Consider the following 21,702-nt stretch of genomic DNA (forward strand, 5'->3'; position numbering starts at 1 on the left):
ATGGCATAAAATGTATAAGGTATAGAATGTGTCGGCAGATAAGAACCATTTGGCCCATCTAGTCTGCCCAATATACTGAATACTATGGATAGCCCCTGGCCCTATCTTATATGAAGGATGGCCTTATGCCTATCCCATGCATGCTTAAACTCAGACACTGTATTTGCAGCTACCACTTCTGCAGGAAGGCTATATAAGAAAAGATTGTCTGAAAGCAAAAAAAGGCCGATGCCATTGAGGCTCTGCAGCCCTCATGAATAATGATACAAACACTAAAATGTCTTCATTTGTGCTATTTAATACTTTCTCAAACAGAGTAACAAAAATAAAATAACACATAAAATTAGATTATAATTTAAAGGGGTTGTCCCAACTCGGCCTTTCATGGCTTAGGCGGGAATTAACCACAATAAGCACCGGCCAGGGGAGGTGGAGTTACAAATACTGGCGAGCTGACGGCACTTCTCTGTCTCTAACTCGCACTGCTACAGCAGTTACGGAGACAGCAGCACACCAGCCGCTCAGCCGTCTCGGAGTCTGTCCACCCCTGGCGGGCACTTACTTTGGTTAATTCCCATGCCAGTCATGGAAGGCCGAGTTGGGACAACCCCTTTAAAGCTTTAGCAGTTTTAACTTACACTGTAACATACATTCCAGTGGAACTTAAAAAACAAAAAGAACACTTGAAGTGCAAAGTAGTTGTAAATGAAGTTAACAGGGCATTCCAGGATTTTGAGCCTATCCCCAGAAGAGGTCATCCATATCGGATCAGCTGGCTTTCTACTTCCAGCACCTCCACCGATCAGGTGTTCGGCAGTAGCTCCAGAACTTGTGTAATGGACAAATCTGGTAACAGCAGCACTGTTCCCATATCTTATAACGGGAGCAGTGCTGCAGTTACCAGCTCCATCCACTACATAGACATTGCTGCATAGTCCAGTGCCGGAGGTACAAATAAAACGATGATCAGCAGGGATGACGGGTGTCAGACCCACGGCAATATGATACTGACTGCCTATCCTGAGCATAGGCCATCAATAACAAAATCCTGAAAAAAACCCTTTTAAACGGTTGCTGACAGCAAATAGGTTAACAGATTGTAGTGTATGAAAATCTCTTCACCAGCTGCTTTGCAATTTATAAGAATCCTTGTGGATCTCAAACATGGTTGCTCCACCGACTGCTACAGGTTAAAGGCTGCCTTCATAGTGCTCTCCATGTCGTAAGACACAGTTATTCATTTGTACAAGCTCATTGTGGGGCTCTGGTACATGCACATGTACGCATCGCACAGGAGCCGCCGGGCACAACCCTGAATGTTTCGAGAATCTAAGGCATGAAGTTCTTCCAAGGACATTTTTAGATATTCCCCCACTTCTGGGCAAGGAGTGACTTGTGGAATGTTAAATCCATTCTGCCCACCTGCAATTAAAAAGAAATAAACTAAAATACAAAGCTGCTCAATCCAAACTATTTCTAAGGTTTACAGCCAAATTTCTATTTTTTTTTATTTTTTATTATTATATTTTTTTTTTTTTAAAGACGACCTTTTACCGGTCCTGACGTTACAATATAAGTATTTGGCAATGTAGGGCATATTGAGATGTGATATTGCTTATTTTTTTCCCGATGGGCTGCTCAGTTCCCCTGCTGTGCCCCATAATCCATACCATCGGCAGAGGGAGGAGGAGACGGCCATGTTTCTTAGGGGGCGTCTCCTTCTCCCTGGCTGTTAAACTGGCCAATCACAGCGGAGAGCGGGAGGAAAAAAAAAGCTCACCTTCTCCCTGGCTGTGACGTGCTCCTCTGTGATTGGACAGCTCACAGCCAGGGAGAGGGAGACGCCCCCTGAGAAACATGGCCGTCTCCTCCTACTTGTACTGATGGAATGGATTAGCATACAGGGCGGGAAAACGGAGCAGCCCATAGGAAAAAAAATAAGCAATATCACATCTCCTTAATATGCCCTACACTGCCAGGTACTCATACTGTAATGTCAGGACCGGTGAATGGTCCTTTTTAAATCTACTAAAAACGATGAACAGTAAATGTTGCCTCCAGTGAAAAATAAAAACTCAACAATGCTCTTGGACAGGACCTTTTAGAGCAAACTTGTATCCTGCAAACAGTCCCTGTTTCTACAAGTCTGCTAGCTAGCATTACACTTCCCACTCCTCCACACTCTATTATCACTATTTTACTCACTTATATAGCGCTGACATATTCTGCAGCACTTTACAGGCATTATCGTCACTTGCTGTCCCCAATGGAGCTCACAATCTAACTTTCTTTTTTGAATGTCTCTGGAGCGTGGGAGGAAACCCAAGCAAACATGGGGAGAAAATACAAACTCCATGCGGTGTCCTTGGTCGGATTGGAACCTAGTGTGACTGCAGAGATATGAATAATCTAGATTTGGCATCTTCTAATATTGCCCATCATGCTGAAACTGGGTTCTGTCCATGTAGCAGTTATTTTTTAAAAAGCATCTGTCAGCAGTTCTGTACCTATGACACTGGCTGACCTGTTACATGTGCACTTGGTAGCTAAAGGCATCTGTCAGCAGTTCTGTACCTATGACACTGGCTGACCTGTTACATGTGCACTTGGTAGCTAAAGGCATCTGTCAGCAGTTCTGTACCTATGACACTGGCTGACCTGTTACATGTGCACTTGGTAGCTAAAGGCATCTGTCAGCAGTTCTGTACCTATGACACTGGCTGACCTGTTACATGTGCACTTGGTAGCTAAAGGCATCTGTCAGCAGTTCTGTACCTATGACACTGGCTGACCTGTTACATGTGCACTTGGTAGCTAAAGGCATCTGTCAGCAGTTCTGTACCTATGACACTGGCTGACCTGTTACATGTGCACTTGGTAGCTAAAGGCATCTGTCAGCAGTTCTGTACCTATGACACTGGCTGACCTGTTACATGTGCACTTGGTAGCTAAAGGCATCTGTCAGCAGTTCTGTACCTATGACACTGGCTGACCTGTTACATGTGCACTTGGTAGCTAAAGGCATCTGTCAGCAGTTCTGTACCTATGACACTGGCTGACCTGTTACATGTGCACTTGGTAGCTAAAGGCATCTGTCAGCAGTTCTGTACCTATGACACTGGCTGACCTGTTACATGTGCACTTGGTAGCTAAAGGCATCTGTCAGCAGTTCTGTACCTATGACACTGGCTGACCTGTTACATGTGCACTTGGTAGCTAAAGGCATCTGTCAGCAGTTCTGTACCTATGACACTGGCTGACCTGTTACATGTGCACTTGGTAGCTAAAGGCATCTGTCAGCAGTTCTGTACCTATGACACTGGCTGACCTGTTACATGTGCACTTGGTAGCTAAAGGCATCTGTCAGCAGTTCTGTACCTATGACACTGGCTGACCTGTTACATGTGCACTTGGTAGCTAAAGGCATCTGTCAGCAGTTCTGTACCTATGACACTGGCTGACCTGTTACATGTGCACTTGGTAGCTAAAGGCATCTGTCAGCAGTTCTGTACCTATGACACTGGCTGACCTGTTACATGTGCACTTGGTAGCTAAAGGCATCTGTCAGCAGTTCTGTACCTATGACACTGGCTGACCTGTTACATGTGCACTTGGTAGCTAAAGGCATCTGTCAGCAGTTCTGTACCTATGACACTGGCTGACCTGTTACATGTGCACTTGGTAGCTAAAGGCATCTGTCAGCAGTTCTGTACCTATGACACTGGCTGACCTGTTACATGTGCACTTGGTAGCTAAAGGCATCTGTCAGCAGTTCTGTACCTATGACACTGGCTGACCTGTTACATGTGCACTTGGTAGCTAAAGGCATCTGTCAGCAGTTCTGTACCTATGACACTGGCTGACCTGTTACATGTGCACTTGGTAGCTAAAGGCATCTGTCAGCAGTTCTGTACCTATGACACTGGCTGACCTGTTACATGTGCACTTGGTAGCTAAAGGCATCTGTCAGCAGTTCTGTACCTATGACACTGGCTGACCTGTTACATGTGCACTTGGTAGCTAAAGGCATCTGTCAGCAGTTCTGTACCTATGACACTGGCTGACCTGTTACATGTGCACTTGGTAGCTAAAGGCATCTGTCAGCAGTTCTGTACCTATGACACTGGCTGACCTGTTACATGTGCACTTGGTAGCTAAAGGCATCTGTCAGCAGTTCTGTACCTATGACACTGGCTGACCTGTTACATGTGCACTTGGTAGCTAAAGGCATCTGTCAGCAGTTCTGTACCTATGACACTGGCTGACCTGTTACATGTGCACTTGGTAGCTAAAGGCATCTGTCAGCAGTTCTGTACCTATGACACTGGCTGACCTGTTACATGTGCACTTGGTAGCTAAAGGCATCTGTCAGCAGTTCTGTACCTATGACACTGGCTGACCTGTTACATGTGCACTTGGTAGCTAAAGGCATCTGTCAGCAGTTCTGTACCTATGACACTGGCTGACCTGTTACATGTGCACTTGGTAGCTAAAGGCATCTGTCAGCAGTTCTGTACCTATGACACTGGCTGACCTGTTACATGTGCACTTGGTAGCTAAAGGCATCTGTCAGCAGTTCTGTACCTATGACACTGGCTGACCTGTTACATGTGCACTTGGTAGCTAAAGGCATCTGTCAGCAGTTCTGTACCTATGACACTGGCTGACCTGTTACATGTGCACTTGGTAGCCAAAGGCATCTGTCAGCAGTTCTGTACCTATGACACTGGCTGACCTTTTACATGTGTGCTTGGCAGCTGAAGACATCTGTGTTGGTCCCATGTTCTTATGTGCCCGCGTTAGTGAGAAAAATGTTTTATTATATGAAAATGAGGCTTTAGGAGCAACGGGGGCGTTACCGTTACACGTAGAGGTTCTGCTGTCTCTGCCACTGCTGCGCCCTCTGCACTGTCATTGACAGGACCAGGTGTGATGACATTTACACTTCCTGGTCCTGTCAATCAAAGTGCAGAGGGCGCAGTAATTGCAGAGAAAGCAGAGCCCCTAGGTGTAACGTGAACGCCCCCATTGCTCCTAGAGGCTCATTTGCATATGCTAAAACTTTAGCATTGTGGGCACATATGGACATGGGACCAACACAGACGTCTTCAGCTGCCAAGTGCACATGTAACAGGTCAGCCAGTGTCATAGGTACAAAACTGCTGACAGATGCCCTTTAAAGAAATGATCTCAGAATGGAAATATCAGACCTTTTGAATACGTACCATCACGATCTGCCATGCTGTCGAAAAATACCCACGATGAATCGTCCCGGCCGTACTTCACAAAAGCCACATAATGACTGGTCTCAATGCATAAAACCGCAAACAAGTCCATTTTCTGGTACGGTATGCAGCCGTGTCTCCAGTCCCAGTCCGGCAGCTCTTTGGGCAAGGACACAGGGTTGAACTTGTGATGCTGTCTTTTTGGGTGCAGGTGAACCTTTAGAGAGAAATGCTCTTGAAAAGGAAAGAACATGATATGCGAACTGAAAACACGGACAACGCTTTCATGACCAGGACTGTGCTGAGCTTTGATGCGCAGTGCAGAATTTCACCTTAGGCCTCGTCCACATTTCCGTTTTTAACTGATTATGCATGGACAGCACATGTCCCCATTGATTTACATGCGTCTGTTCACATTTCAGTCTTTTTTTTACTGACCGTGGGTCAGTAAAAAAATCACGGAGACGTGCACTACTTTGATCCGTGATGCGGAACAAACACGCCCATTGAAGTCTATGGGTCCATCACTGACACAACACAGATGGCATCAGTGGCATGTCCGTTATTCACTGAAGACTAAATCGGAGATTCTTTGGAAATAGTTTTTAAGCTGAGCAATATGAATTATGAACGACACACGGATGGTAAAAACGGACCACGGATCCTTCATGGACAGCTTCCACTTTTCATGGAAGTGTCACTGATAAGGAAATGTGGACGAGGCCTCAGGATGTTTTCCAACAGCATTTTTTTTCTCATCATTTTGCAGATCACATAGAGCTGTGATGCTAACCTCCGGCACTCCAGCTGTAGTAAAACTACAACTCCCAAGATGCACACTTGCTTGGCTGTTCTCAAAACTCCATAGAAATTAATGGAGCATGCTGGGAGTGGTTCCAAAATAACAAGAAAAACGGTCCAGCTTCACTGAAGATACTTGAGGCTTTATTTAAATCCCGTGCAGATAAAAACCAACATACAGCAATGCACGAAATCAATTGATTTCTTGCATTGCTGTATGTTGGTTTTTATCTGCACGGGATTTAAATAAAGCCTCAAGTATCTTCAGTGAAGCTGGACCGTTTTTCTTGTTATTTTGGAACTTACTGTGCGCCAAGGTTCAGGGCGAGGTACGGGCTCCTGGTTCCCTGTGGATGAGCGCAACATTTTCCAGTGTTGTTTCCATGCTGGGAGTGGTAGTTTCACCACAGCTGGAGTGCCAGAGGTTAGCCATCACTGACTTAGGGCTTCCTTATTTAAAACTGGATCTAAACTAATTTGTGCAATGTCCAAACTATCAGACATACAGTACGATGTGGAAATAGCGCTAAGACTCCACTTTAGCGCTGCATGTAACGCCATCCCTCAGCTTTGTACACTTAGATGATAATCATACTGGTACAGAAATTTTTAAAGGGGTTGTCCAGGATTTCGATATTAATGGCCTATCCTAAGTATTGGTCCGACCCCTAACACCAACGCAGATCAGCTGTTTATGTGAAGCCTCAGCGACAAGAGTCAGCTCCATTGTGTAGTGGAGAGAAGTAGTTACTGCAGTGACCAGCACCAGCCACTACATAGTGGAGGCCGCTGGGAGGTTCACGTGCCCGTTTCCAACACCCAGAGCTTCTGCAAACAGCTCATCGGCATAGGGACCCTGGTGATATTGATAACCTATCCTTATGACGGGTTATCGACAATAAATCTTAGTACGAACGCTTGTTCATGAACCTTGGCCCTTGGAAAGGTGCCGAAGATCACCAGATAAACGAGCCAAGCTCTCGCTCATCGGGTGAAATGTACTGTACTCACAGGATGATGTCTGACATCAGATTAGAGCTGACTGCGTGATAGTATTTTAGGATATTTCCTATCTGATTGTGGCTCTATTGTACTGTACTCACAGGATGATGTCTACGATCAGATTAGAGCTGACTGCATGATAGTATGTTATGATACTTCCTATCTGATTGTGGCTCTATTGTACTGTACTCACAGGATGATGTCTACGATCAGATTAGAGCTGACTGCATGATAGTATGTTATGATACTTCCTATCTGATTGTGGCTCCATTGTACTTTACATTATCATACGGACAATAAATCTTAGTACGAACGCTTGTTCATGATACTTGGCCTGTGTAAAGATCCCGAAGATCACCAGATAAATGAGCCAAGCTCTCGCTCATCGGGTGAAAGGATTGTTCAAGTGGACACCTAAATCCTTGTTTCTGGGCAGCAGATTGTGCGGTGTGAACAGCGATCTGCTGGAACTATGAGGACGAGAGATGGCAGTAGCTATCCCCATGGAGGTGATTGATCACTGCATGCGAACGCAGCTCTTTCCTCCACTGATGAGCAGACTGTGCTCAGGAAAGGTTCCTTCCTGATAATTGCCCAATCGGTCAGTGCAGGTAAATGCACCTTAAGGATGGGCCAATAAATCATTCAGTCTCAGAGGATCCCTTCGACACAATCTGTGTACAGATGAAAAACAAACCACCCTCCATAAAATAGCAAAAACCTACCACCAGTCCAGAGCAGTGCTTCTCAACCTGTGGGGCAGGACTAAGGCCCAGTTCACACATCAGTTATTTAGTCGGTTATTTCCATCAGTGATTGTGAGCCAAAACCAGGAGTGAAGCCTCCAGAGATAAGGTATAATGGGAAGGACCATTCCACACCTGGTTTTGGCGCCCAATCACCGATGGAAATAACTGATCAAATAACTGAAGTGTGAACTAGGCCTTACTGGCGAGGTGTCCACAGCGGGTTACACAGTTTTGACAGAAGTGATGATATGTTGCTCAGGCCTTTCTATGGTTTAGCATTATAACTGACTCCTGTTGTGCTTACTGTAATTCTACTGGGATCAGAAGACCTATTTTTTGTTGTATAAATTGAGGGAATTTAGAAAATTTGGGCATCGACCACAACCAATGGTGATGCCCCAACCCCAGAAGAAACATGGTATGGTATACAGAATGCACTGACCTGGGTATTGCAGGTTTTACAGAACTGCTTTATTTTCCCTGCAGAAATATCACTGTCGTCGTAGCATTCTCTGCATTCGTACATGGCAAGTCCTCCACAGATGCGGCACTGCCGAGGGGCTGTCCGGAAACGAGAAGACAGTAGGAGAACTCATATTTATGCTTGTTACGTTACATTTCGATTGACCATAAACTATGACTTACTGTCTTCCAATAAATCTGTAATATTCAGGTCCAGGGAAGGGAATATTTTGTTGTACATCTTAAAGTCCTTTCCAAATCGAGGCATCTGAACGATCAGGCACGATGGGGCCTGTAGAAGATGAAGAGAATTCAGGGGTGCGGCATGCGTTTTTGTGAGCGAAGAGTCCGTTTGGTTTTTAATTCAATTTTTTTAATAATTAAAAAACATTTTCAATGCAAATTCACCTTGATTTCCAGAATAAGCGCCGATGGATGATAAGCGCAGTGCCGTTTGTCAGCTGCATCTCCCGGTCCGATAGAGATGCATGATAGTATTTTAGGATACTACCTATCTGATTGTGTCTCTACTGTACTGTACTCACAGGATGATGTCTGACATCAGATTAGAACTGACTGCACGATAGTATTTTATGATGCTTCCTATCATGCAGTCCGTTATCTGATCGCAGACATCATCCTGTGAGTACAGTACAATAGAGCCACAATCCGATAGGAAGCATCATAAAATACTCTATTGTACTGTACTCACAGGATGTCGTCTGCGATCAGATAGGAACTGCGTTTATGATAAATCACTATAATGCAGTCAGTTTGGGTCAGAGGACCTGTGGCCCACACACTGCACGTGTTTAATGGACTGATCGCGTTTGTGTGAAACAGCCCTTTTTCAAAAGGCAACATGCTCCAAGTGGGTTGTTTTTTTCTTGTATTTTTTCTCATAAGCTTCTCTGAAGGAAATGAAAAATGGCAGATAATAATTGCCACAGTTGTAAGAAAAAATGCCAGCCGTGAAAAGCGACCGCCATTCGCGGCAGTGTGTGAAGGAGGCTTTGAAGCAATGATTGCAATCCCCAGGCTGCTACACACAATGATGACACGTGGGGAGGTCATGCACTGCGAAATCACCCATTAAAGAGGTTGTCCCACGGAAAATATCCTACAGTTGATAAACCAGCTCTGGATCTGAATACTTCTGTAATTGCAAGTAATTAAAAATTGAATAAAGCCACTGAATTATTCAATGAAAAGTGGATAGCGCCACCTGCTGTTTGTTCTTTTTCTTACATCTCTGCCCACCTCACTGACGTGGATGCCCATGCTCGTCCCATTCTAAAATTGACTCCTAAGGTGTGATAGAAAGAGAACTCCAGCAGAAAGGAGACACCACCTGAGCTGCAGCAGAAAGGAGACACCACCTGAGCTGCAGCAGAAAGGAGACACCACCTGAGCTGCAGCAGAAAGGAGACACCACCTGAGCTGCAGCAGAAAGGAGACACCACCTGAGCTGCAGCAGAAAGGAGACACCACCTGAGCTGCAGCAGAAAGGACATGCCCCTGAGCTGTCAGAGCAATTGGAGCAATGAATGGGAAGATCTCTGGATCCACGTGAGGTACAGGGCTGGTTCTAGTTTTGTTAGAAAGGTATTCCCATGTACTATATGATGTCCGATCTTCATTTTTTACATAAGTCGTGGGGATAACCCTTTAAGGGAATAGTGTAGTCACATCCAGACTGGGACTCAAGTCAATTCAGTCCCATGCCCGAATAAAGGCATCTACAAGTAATCACTACGTCTTACCTCTGCAAACTTCAGGCTGCTATTAATAAAGGACCACTCTAGCAGCTGCTGTATCGTGGGGACCCCAACATTCTCATTCTTCTCCATGAAAATCTGATAGAAGTAGCAATCTTGCACTTTCTGTCCCGCCGACCTGAACATTGACATGAGAGATTAGGATACGAGAATACTAAGCTTTTACACGTGCTTCATTTATACAATTCGTCTTTTTATCCCCCAAACAAACCACTCAGGTTACTGTCGGAGACTGCCAGACAGATACAAATACCTGAGAAGAAAGCATCCTAAAAAGAACTGCATACAATTAACCCCTTAATGCTCTACGATGGTTGTATCCGTCACGAACAAGGAGTTACTTTGCACACTAATGATTACATATCCTTCATGGTAATCTTGCGGGCACTGCCCCAGTACCAACGAGATCAGTGGCAGGAGCACGGCTGAGACGCATAGGTGGGCTCCCGCCTCAACTGCAAGGATCGGAGAAGACTTTAATCACAGCAGTTAAAGGGGCTGTCTACATTATTTTTATTGATGACCTATCCTCAGGATGGGTCATCAATATCAGACCGGTGTCGCTCGGATCAGCTGGCTGAAGAGGAGGCCGTGCGCCGTGCCAGCGCAGTCATCTCTCATTAATTTACCTGCTCAGCGTCGCAACAGCAGGTGTATTTACAAGAAGACGCCCCATTCACTTCAATGGGACGACCCTGAAGTATACACTTGTGTAGGAACAAGCCGTTGAAGCGAATGGAACGGTGTGTAATTACTCCTGCCGACCGCGGCTTTTGTGACGGCGAGCAGGTAAACGACGAAAGAGAAGGCTGTGCTAGCACGGTGCGCGGCCTCCTCTTCAACCAGCTGATCGGCGGGGGTCCCGGCTGTCTGATATTGATGACCTATCCCTGAGGATAGGTCATCCATAAAAATAACTTGGACAACCCCTTTAAACCTTGTAGCATCGAAGCAGTAAGACAGTGGAAAGGGGTTCCCTATTGTCATTCCCCCACCATGGGATCACGGGGTGCCAAGGGTTGGCATGGCGGTCCAGGGCCTAACAATGGCCTCCAGGTCTGCCAACTATGGAAGCCTATTGTGCCCTGCCAAAGGTGACCTGTCAGTGTGAAACTGACAGTTATAAGGCACTGAAATATAGAAGTATATTATACATGAGATCAAGCAAGCGCACGTCCCTAGTGTCATGGAATGTGAAATAATATTTAAAAAATACTAAAAAAAAAAAAAAAAAAAAAAAGATTGTCCGCAAAGGAGAAACCTAGTATTTCAAGGCAGAAAACACAGCAGTTTCCGTTGCTGTGGTTTTTCACTTTGACTGCTGCGGGCCCACTCATGAATAGGGCTAAACTGTGAACAAACACCCACCGCGGCTTCCAGCAGCAAGCACATGGTCGCCTTGCCGAGAAATTACATATCCTTTCTTGGCACGGCTGCGGCTTTAAACCGCTGGCTGCACAAACGACTGCACGGCCCGTAATCTGCGCGGCCGCAGGATTTTTTGGTGTGGAATCCGCTCCAAAATTCGAGTCTCAAAAAGTGCTGTGTGAACGAGGCCTTAAAGGCTATGTACACCTTTAGGAGCAATGTTTGTATGATTTCATTTTACTCAATTTTGGACAAAAATTTTTTATTTTTATTTAGGCCACATCAGTAAGGCCAAGTTCACACTTATTTCCATCAGTTAGGGTTCATTCACACGTCTGCATTTCCGTTCCCGAAAAAAATAGAACATGCCCTATTCTTGAAACGCACATTGCCAGTGTCCGTGTTTTGCGGATCCGCAAAACACACACGCGGACGTGTGAATAGACCCTTATTGTGCGTCAAAAACAGGTTTGGATCAAAAAAACTGAACAAGAGCAGATCCATTACACCTGATCTCCGAGTAGGCTTCACTACTGGTTTTGGATCACAATAACTGATGGAAATAACTGAAGTGTGAACTCGGCCTAAGATAAGAATTGAGTGTTTAGGAAGTCGGGGGATCGTCCATAAGGAGCCTTCAGCCGAGATGCAAAACAGTACAACCACAGAGCCTGGAGTAGAGAAGCTCAGGGCTGTACAGAGAAAGCAGCTGGAAATTTTAAATAAAGAAATATTTTAAAAATTGTGTTTTTTTAGCTCAAAATGAGTATAATGCAATACTAAAAAGGTAGCCTTTAAAAGTTGATTTATTATGTTAATTAAAATACAAAAAATATATTGCCGCATACTGCAAATTGCCAACTTATTTGTCCCTTTACAGAATATAATTATTTCCTTAGAGTTTTTAGTCAGACAAGGGGAAAAAAAGTGCTATATTACAAAACAGAGCAGTTTAAAAGTTCTGTCTTTTGGCCACTAGATGTCGCTCTATGCAGCTTGTGTCTCCTACTTACTCCTCAAATCAGCGCTCATCATACAGGAGTATAAGAAATATTATCAAATATGGAAAAATGCATAAACCACATTTTCATAATATATTAACAGAAATGGGATATCGCAGTCGCTTTTAAAATGTCATTTGTAGTTCCTAATATTTTAGGTATAAAACCTGCAAAACAGTTTGAGGGCTATTGAACCGCTCAAATCGTTTTTTTCTTTAATTCAAGCATTCACAAAATTAATGCACTCGACTCTGGGTGAATTATAGCAATAGGATATTTTCTGTAATTCTACTTAGATTCAGCTTTTTTCCCATATATCATCTTTTATTTCTGTGTTCATAAATAGCGCAAAATTAAGAAAACAACTGGATCACCTTATTTTTAACAGAGGATCGACTCTTAGTATGTGATGGAACAATATATTCAGGAATTCTTCTGGATCTGTAAAATAACAGATAACGGGGTCAAATCAAATCAGCAGGAGCGTGCAAGCAGATGTCATTATACCGGACCGCCAGCAGGTGGAGCCAACTCGCCCTGAAGCTAGAGTCCAAACCACATGCATTAATGACCATTAGTACAGCACAGACCTTTTTCTTCTGACGTAAAACCCGACGCGGCTTCTACTTTCTCTAATATTTTCCTTAATTTCATTATTTTCGTTGCACATACATATCCAAATCTGGAACGTAAGAAAAAACAGACTTCTTTTATTACACGGCACATGAATATACACAGATGGCGGTCAAATCTTCCGCAATCCTAGAGAAACAAGTGAGGCTTTTATTTATTAACAACATGACATCACCTAGAGACAGGCAGCCATTTTACAAATCACCTGGAAACAGACAGCCATGTAAACACACATACAGTAAAGCAGTAATTGCCACAAGGGTTTCCACAGTTAGTTTTATGCAGTTATCTCATGGAAGTGCTGACCCATATAAAATTATGTTTTAATATATGCAAATGAGCCTTTAGGAGCAATGGGGGTGTTGCCGTTACTCCTAGAGGCTCAGCTCTCTCTGCAACTCCCGCACCCTATGCACTTTATGTGACAGGACCTAGAAGTGTAAACATGATCACGTCTGGCCCTGTCAAAATGCAGAGGGTGCGGGAGTTACAGAGAGAGCTGAGCCTCTAGGTGTAATGGTAACGCCCCCGTTGCTCCTAAAGGCTCATTTGCATATATTAAAACTTCCTTTTTCTCAGCAATGCGGGCACATATGAACATGGGACCAGCACAGATGCCTTCAGCTGCCAAGCGCACATGTAATAGGTCAGCCAGTGTCATAGGGACAAAACTGCTGACAGATGCCCTTTAAGGAGAGAACCCTTTTAAATAATAAGCCATTTTCTGATGATACATGCCTTTTATGGGGACAGCTACCTCACTGAACATTGGATCTGAAGCATGCAATCGGAGCAGGGAGAGCGCTGCGGCACCAGACAGCAGGGAGAGCGCTGCGGCACCAGACAGCAGGGAGAGCGCTGCGGCACCAGACAGCAGGGAGAGCGCTGCGGCACCAGACAGCAGGGAGAGCGCTGCGGCACCAGACAGCAGGGAGAGCGCTGCGGCACCAGACAGCAGGGAGAGCGCTGCGGCACCAGACAGCAGGGAGAGCGCTGCGGCACCAGACAGCAGGGAGAGCGCTGCGGCACCAGACAGCAGGGAGAGCGCTGCGGCACCAGACAGCAGGGAGAGCGCTGCGGCACCAGACAGCAGGGAGAGCGCTGCGGCACCAGACAGCAGGGAGAGCTCTGCGGCACATCTCGTGATAGTTTTTTTGTTTTGTTTTTACATATGTTGCTTTGATATAATAAAAATAAAATGTCCGCGGGGGATCATAGCTCCGATTTATGCCTTAAAAATCTGGATTCTACAAGGCATAAAGTGATACAAGGTGAAGGAGAGAAAGCGGCATCGTCTCCAACCTCGGGTACGATGCATATTTAGATTTGGCGGATATAATGAACTTAACATTGAGGGGATGGGAAATTTTTCTAAATGTAATATTCGCCTCAAGTGAATCCATCATTATCGGTTTACACGTTCCTTTAGTAACAGGAGAAGACGTGGTAGACGGGATGGATTATAGGGCCGTCTAATTTATAAATCCTGCAGGCCCAGGCAAGTCTGTGACGCTGAGGGTACATTTCTACTGATGCCGGAGGATGCGTCATCGTTCTATTTGTGTCTATCAGATGGAACTTGTCAGATGTCGGAAAGCTGGGTTTGTTATTTGGCGCAGCTCATCACGGTACTAGACTTCAAAACAATCTTGTAGAAACATTACATTTTTCTTCTTAAAGGGGTTATCTCAACTGACATTGATGGCATATCGCTAGCGTACGCCACCAATGTCAGATAGGTGAGGGTCACAGTGGTGGGACCCCTACATATCTCTAGAACGGAGCCCCCAAAGTGAATGAGAATGCACCGCGCATGCGCTGTCACCCTCCATTCATTTCTATGGGAAATACTTGTGAGGTGCACTCTCCATTAATTTCTATGGGTCTTCTGAAAATAGCCAAGCGCGTTTTATCGGCCATTTTTGGCACTCCCATAGAAGTGAAGGGAGAGCCTGACGCCCATGGGTGGTGCTCTCTTGTTTACTTTAGGGGCCCCCATTCTAGAGATAAGTGTGGGTCCCAGAAGTGGGACTCGCACCTATCTGACATTGGTGGCATATCCTAGAGATATGCCACAAATGTTTAAGGTAACACAACCCCTTTAAGACCCTTTTATGTCAAATAGATCCCATCCCCTATGCATCTGTTAAAGGTGTTGTCCCATTAAGACAACTTAACCCCTCTCCACAGGGACTCCACGTAAGCGCGTCGCTGCTCCACTCAGTTCTATGGGGCTGCTGGAGATAGCCAAGCGCTTATACTTCGGCAGTCCCACAGAGTTAAATGGAGCAGCGGACACGCGTGTGTGTCTCCCATTCAATTGGGAATCACAGGCCCCCATTGGTGGGAGTCCCAGTGGTCAGTCCTCCAGCCACTTATCTTCCTACAACCTCTTTAATATCAAAGGAGGCTTGAAGAATAAGGAAGAGGGGCCTATTACCTAAAACCTCCTTTTAGTAGCTCCGATCTTCCTTTGATCTAAAAAGGCATATTGAAGAAACTATCCCCACACTATATGAAAGAGGCCTTGAAGGCTATGTAACACCTTCGGGGACAATTTTTTTATAATTGCATTTTACTCATTTTGGGCTAAAAATCTTTTTTTCAATTGCTCTTTATTAAAAAATATTGAGCCGTTTTGTCACAAAGAGTTAACTGTTTTTCTAGCGGTGTGCATCCTACTTTCACTTTGTGCAGTCATCTAATAAACCTTCTCTCTAAATCACTAAGAGGCCATAAATACTTATTTACGCAACATTCTTATCAGAAAGATAAGGATTGAGCTTAGTGTTTATGATGTCAGAGAGCAGAGATAAGGAGCCGTCAGCTCCCTGTCTGACGGAGAAGAGAGAAAATTCAGATCCTGCTAATAGAGCATCTCAGCTCTGTACAGAAAAAAGGACTCCATATTTTTTAAAATATGAGCAATTGAAAAAATTATTTTTAGCTCATAATGAGTACAACGCAATAATAAATAAAAAATTGCCCCCAGAGGTGTACAGAAATATGCTGAGATAAAGAAGGATCTGGCATGTTCCATTTCAAAGTGCTTGTTCCTGCCAATTGCAGGTGGAAGCGGCTTACTCCCCTCTCCCCGTGGAGAAAACATGCATGCTCGGCTGAACAGAGCGTGCATGTGTATATGAGTCAGGAGGAATAGCTGTCAGCCACTTTAACACGTGGAGCACAAAGGTATACTTACTGCATTATCTTACCGAGGCAGATTTACTAGTGGTAAACTGGTGTGTATGCCTTGTACATTTAGGGCTCATGCACATGACCGCTGTTTTTTTCCGCAACCAATTTTTTTTCTTTTGCGGATCGAATGTGGACCCATTCACTTCAATGGGGCCACAAAAGATACGGACAGCACACCGTAAGTCTATTCTGCAGCTGCACAAAAAGAATACATGTCCTAGTCTTGTCCATATTACGGACAAGGATAGGACAGTTCTATACATGGCAGGACGTTCCGTAAAATGCAGAACGTGCACGGCCGTTATTGATGTTTTGTGGATCCTCAATTCGCAGACTGCAAAATCGGCTACGGCCGTGTGCATGAGCCCTACCTGGCTGTTTTAATCTCTAAGCATTTTACGCCTCGTCCAACAAGGGGCCATGGCCTTACAGAAAAGAGATGTGGCCCACATGCACTTGGTGCATTTTTGGAGTGAAACTATGCTAAACTATAGGTGGCATAAAGTTAGACTAGACAGATTTTTTGGCGCACAGGCCAAAATTTTGGTAATTCTAGCTTAAATTTGGCACAGGATTTATAATACTCCAAATATTTAAAGGGCCATGTGGCGGAATAGTAAATTAATATTAAAGGAGTTGCCTCATCACAGACAATGGGGGCATATCGCTAGGATATGCCCCCACTGTCTGATAGGTGCGGGTCCCACCACTGGAATCCACACCTATATAGAAAACGGAGCCCCGAAAGCGGTGGAGGGCGCACTGCGCATGTGCAGCCGCTCTCCATAGAAGTGAATGGGAATGGTGGCTGATCATACGCTGTGCGCTCCCATTCACTTCTATGGGGAGCACGGTTGGTGGTGGCCGGACCAGAGTCCTCCAGCCTCCACTTTGCGGTGCTCCGTTCCCTATATAGGTGCAGGTCCCAGCGGTGGGACCCGCCCCTATAAGACAATGGGGGCATATCCTAGCGAGATGAGACAACACCTTTAAGACTTGAATTCGTATTCTTAGACAACGCAAAGTACGACACTATTAGTAAACCTGCCCCACTGCGTTATCAAGACGTAAAATCTGTGCAGCCCCACGTCAGCTCTGCTACATCTGTATATGTAATTACACGTACAGCCGTGGTATCACTTACATTCTCAATGGGTTTACGATCTCCGTCCTAAGAAGCGCCTGTGTTTCGCTGTAATATTCGACATCCGTTTTTTCTTTTGGCCTCAGCAGTACAGAATCCAGCACAGAACTGAAGGAAAACAAGCTTAACAGAAAGGAAGAAATGGTAATTTTCTGGACATTGATCGGGCACAGTCACCTTTATATACCACACGTGCAGAATATATACTCACCAAAATAACGTAGAATCAAGATAGCAGGAGTTGTAGTGCCCCTGGATACCTTTCTTCTTCCCAATCATGACTTCCAAGCCTTCTTTCTCCGTTTTAGGTGGAGTGTTCCCTTCCACAACTTCACTCAAATAACCTCCAAAGGCTTGAAATAGGACAATAAAATACAAGGTTACGATGCAAAAAATACCTCCCCCCCCCACCCCCCAAAGTGTATAAATGGCAGGATCACGAGCACAACGTACATTATTGTAGACGAACTTAACATTGTCCATAACTGTCTTATTGAGATAGGAGGTGAGAGCTGCATTTACCTGCCGCAATCATCTCCTCTGTAGAGGAACGAATGATCACTACTCCCATACAGAGTCATTGGTTGCTGTAGCTCACCCCCTTTTACAAGGGACGATCTGCTGCAAGCAAACGATTATTTTACGTCCTGCATAAAAGATGTGACCACCCAATGAACGACAATGTGGTCGTTCATCGGGAGATTAGCAGCGTCTTTACATGGGGCAATTATCTGGAATTTATGTTTGTGTAAAAGCTCATCTTTGATAATTGGCCCAATCCTTGGCCCGTGTAAAAGGGCCTTAAAGGGGTTGTCGAGATTTTGATACCGATAGCCTATCCTCAGTCACCAATATCTGATCAGAAGGGGCCCCACTCTTGGCACCCCCACCGATCAGCTGTTTGAAGAGGCCGTGGTGCTCCTGTGAGCGCTGAGGCCTCTTCTTAAGCCAATGACATCACGTTCATCGGTCACGTGACCTAAACGCAGCTCAGTCCCATTGAAGTGAATGGGCCTGAGCTGCAATACCAAGCACAGCCACTATAAGTTGCACGGCGCTGTGCTTGGTATGCTGCAATGCTCAAAGGAGCGCCACAGCCTCTTCAAACAGCTGATCAGCGGGCGTCCCAAGAGACAGACCCCCACTGATCCGATATTGATGACCTATCACCGTTAAGGGCGTATTCAAACGCTGCAGACGTTTTTGCGTCTGAAAATCCATCTGAATAAGGTTCTGCAAGACTCATTCAGCTGAATGGGACCGCAGCAGATAGTTCTGCATCAAACTGGAAAGGAAATGTACTCTTTATTGCTTCATAGGGGTATTCCCATCTTGTAAAGTGATGGCATATCACCGGGATATGCCATCGCTCTGTGATCGGAGGGGTCCAGCGTCTTGGACCCCCGTACTGTGAGACTGAAGAGTCCCCTTGGACGTTTATCACTGCACAGAGGAGTCCTGGCCACCCAATGGGCAGGAAGCGTCAGCACTGTTCCAGTCAAGTCCATGCGGATGTGCTGCAGTTCCCTGCACAGCAGGGTGATTTGGAGCGCCGCCATGCACGGAAACATTTAAAGGGGCTAAATCAGCGCTGAGGCTTCTTCATTCTCAGGATCGTGAGGGTCCCAGGTGTCTAAAAACCTCTTTAAGTGACCCTTTAAATAACCCTCACAGTTGCACTAAAAGATCAACCCTCACGCCTGTTACTCGGAATAACTTTGTATAAAATCGTCTTTTATTACCTAGAGAATTACAGCGTTCTATTTGGTTGGACACTGGCTGTAGTGACGCGAACCTGGAGTCTGGCCGGCAGCTCTTCAGCTTCACGAAAAGTGCTTTTTTGGGGGCACAAGTGAAAAATCTTGTCCCCTTGAAAGTGCCATCTGTGCATCCCGCACACTCATCTTCCTGAAATGATCACGTGGGGAAAAAAAAATAAAAAACATTCAATTTCTAAAAAAGTACAACTGTATTTATGTGAATTACGACCTCTCCTTGCCCGATGGGCCTTGAAGCATGGTCGTGGCCAATGGACTGGAGGACTTAAGAAGACCCCGCAGCCATCTGGTGCTACGTCACACATCTCTGCCTACAGCTACATTTATAAGGTTCTGGAAGATATGTACAGGCGAAACTCGAAATATTAGAATATCGTGCAAAGTTCATTTATTTCAGTAATGCAACTTAAAAGGTGAAACTAACACATGAGACTCATTACAGGCAAAGCGAGATATTTCAAGCCTTTATTTGTTATAATTTGGATGATTATGGCTTACAGCTTATGAAGACCCCGAAGTCACAATCTCAGGTCCCCTTTGCTCAGGGGGTACGGATTAATTAGCTGACTAGAGTGCAACACTATGAGCCTAGAATATTGAAGCTTTGTGCCCGCGGGCGAAGTGCGCAGACAGCCGGTGCATGGGCGCTTCGTTCGCTGAGGCTGCTGCCAGGACACCGCACGGGCGCTGACCAGTGGATTTAGGGCGCATGCGCAAGATTACGGCGCACCATCGGCGATGAGAGGAGTGCATAATTAGCAGTGGGGCGGCGCTGGGCTACGAGATAAGGGGCGCGGCTGGGCACAAACGGCCGGAGGGACAGCCCCTTGGGCACGCTAGTAAGGTAATTAGCATATTAATAAAACCGATTTTTTTTCAAAATGAAGGGACAGGTGGGGGTAAAACTAGTATATTTTTAATTAGATAATTGAGAGGATGATATGAACAGCTCCATATTGAAAATCTTGATGACAGAATCCCTTTAAGCTGCATTACTGACATAAATGGACTTTTGCGCGATATGCTAATTTTCCAAGTTTCACCTGTAGTTTTAGGTATTAAACATTTACTAGCGATCAGCAATGGCGGGCCCGAGCCACCCCGTGCACCCTGCTCCTCCCGCTTCCTCTACCAGCCACACCCTCTCCTTCTTGATTGAAAGGGCCAGGTTCCTGCAGAGTCTTCTCTCCTGGTCCTGACGGTAGCGGCTGGAAGAGGAAGCAGGAGGAGCAAAGGTGCACCGAGCGGCTTAGGCCCGTCCTTCGTGCACTTAACTGCTCATTTGCATATGGATTCAAAGTACTTTTTCTCCAGAATGAAGCAACGGATCGCTAAGAGGAAGATTTCATTACATTCAGCTAAGCTAACCCTGTAAGATGCGGGGCCTAATTTAGCAGTGAACGTTCTGGTGACGGCTCCCTTTATTGCCCCATGTATGAAAGGATGTAGAAACACATGAATGAGAGCAGCGCTCCAGACCCGAATAAAGGGGATGCTTTTATTTGTTCACACAGGACAATACGGAATGGTCCAGTGCAATGTAGATGAAACGCTGTATAAGAACAAATGAAAGGATTCACTTTATTCATTACACCGGCGTGCTGCCATCCATATACACACCTGCGTGCTGCCATCCATATACACACCTGCGTGCTGCCATCCATATACACACCTGCGTGCTGCCATCCATATACACACCTGCGTGCTGCCATCCATATACACACCTGCGTGCTGCCATCCATATACACACCTGCGTGCTGCCATCCATATACACACCTGCGTGCTGCCATCCATATACACACCTGCGTGCTGCCATCCATATACACACCTGCGTGCTGCCATCCATATACACACCTGCGTGCTGCCATCCATATACACACCTGCGTGCTGCCATCCATATACACACCTGCGTGCTGCCATCCATATACACACCTGCGTGCTGCCATCCATATACACACCTGCGTGCTGCCATCCATATACACACCTGCGTGCTGCCATCCATATACACACCTGCGTGCTGCCATCCATATACACACCGGCGTGCTGCCATCCATATACACACCGGCGTGCTGCCATCCATATACACACCTGCGTGCTGCCATCCATATACACACCTGCGTGCTGCCATCCATATACACACCTGCGTGCTGCCATCCATATACACACCTGCGTGCTGCCATCCATATACACACCTGCGTGCTGCCATCCATATACACACCTGCGTGCTGCCATCCATATACACACCTGCGTGCTGCCATCCATATATACACCGGCGTGCTGCCATACATATACACACATATTATATACATACTTTACAAAACATATTAGAGGAAGTGCTGAATTATGGAGCTTTGAGTATCAGATCCCATTATATGATTATAGCACTAGAGAAAACCATAGGAAATTGGAAAATTCTGCAGTGTCATGAATACTATTTACTGCAGAAAAACACTAGTGGTCACTGTAATCCTGTGCCCTAATCCATTATCCTATTACAAAGAATTAAAGGGGTTGTCCCATGACTAATGTACAAAATGAAAATCAGACATCATACAGTACATGA

General features: G+C 45.4%; 1 protein-coding gene across 5 annotated transcripts in view; it reads right to left on the bottom strand.

The window, feature by feature from the left end:
* Window positions 1–278: 278 nt before the first annotated feature.
* The window catches only part of CYLD (CYLD lysine 63 deubiquitinase), a 48,424-nt gene continuing 27,000 nt past the window's right edge, over window positions 279–21,702 (bottom strand). For 4 of the 5 annotated variants that reach the window (XM_044270202.1, XM_044270199.1, XM_044270201.1 and 1 more), the window contains exons 9-18: window positions 19,104–19,269; window positions 17,573–17,714; window positions 17,362–17,484; window positions 12,977–13,068; window positions 12,761–12,827; window positions 10,003–10,135; window positions 8,423–8,531; window positions 8,220–8,338; window positions 5,226–5,442; window positions 279–1,422 (exon numbers count right to left, since the gene is read on the bottom strand). In XM_044270202.1, coding sequence (XP_044126137.1) covers window positions 1,238–1,422; window positions 5,226–5,442; window positions 8,220–8,338; window positions 8,423–8,531; window positions 10,003–10,135; window positions 12,761–12,827; window positions 12,977–13,068; window positions 17,362–17,484; window positions 17,573–17,714; window positions 19,104–19,269 — 1,353 coding nt within the window. In that variant the 3' untranslated portion in view covers window positions 279–1,237. The remainder of the gene's footprint in view (window positions 1,423–5,225; window positions 5,443–8,219; window positions 8,339–8,422; window positions 8,532–10,002; window positions 10,136–12,760; window positions 12,828–12,976; window positions 13,069–17,361; window positions 17,485–17,572; window positions 17,715–19,103; window positions 19,270–21,702) is intronic. The other variant, XM_044270203.1, reaches the window with a different exon arrangement.

Source organism: Bufo gargarizans, chromosome 10, assembly GCF_014858855.1.
Source record: "Bufo gargarizans isolate SCDJY-AF-19 chromosome 10, ASM1485885v1, whole genome shotgun sequence".
Classification (NCBI taxonomy): domain Eukaryota; kingdom Metazoa; phylum Chordata; class Amphibia; order Anura; family Bufonidae; genus Bufo; species Bufo gargarizans.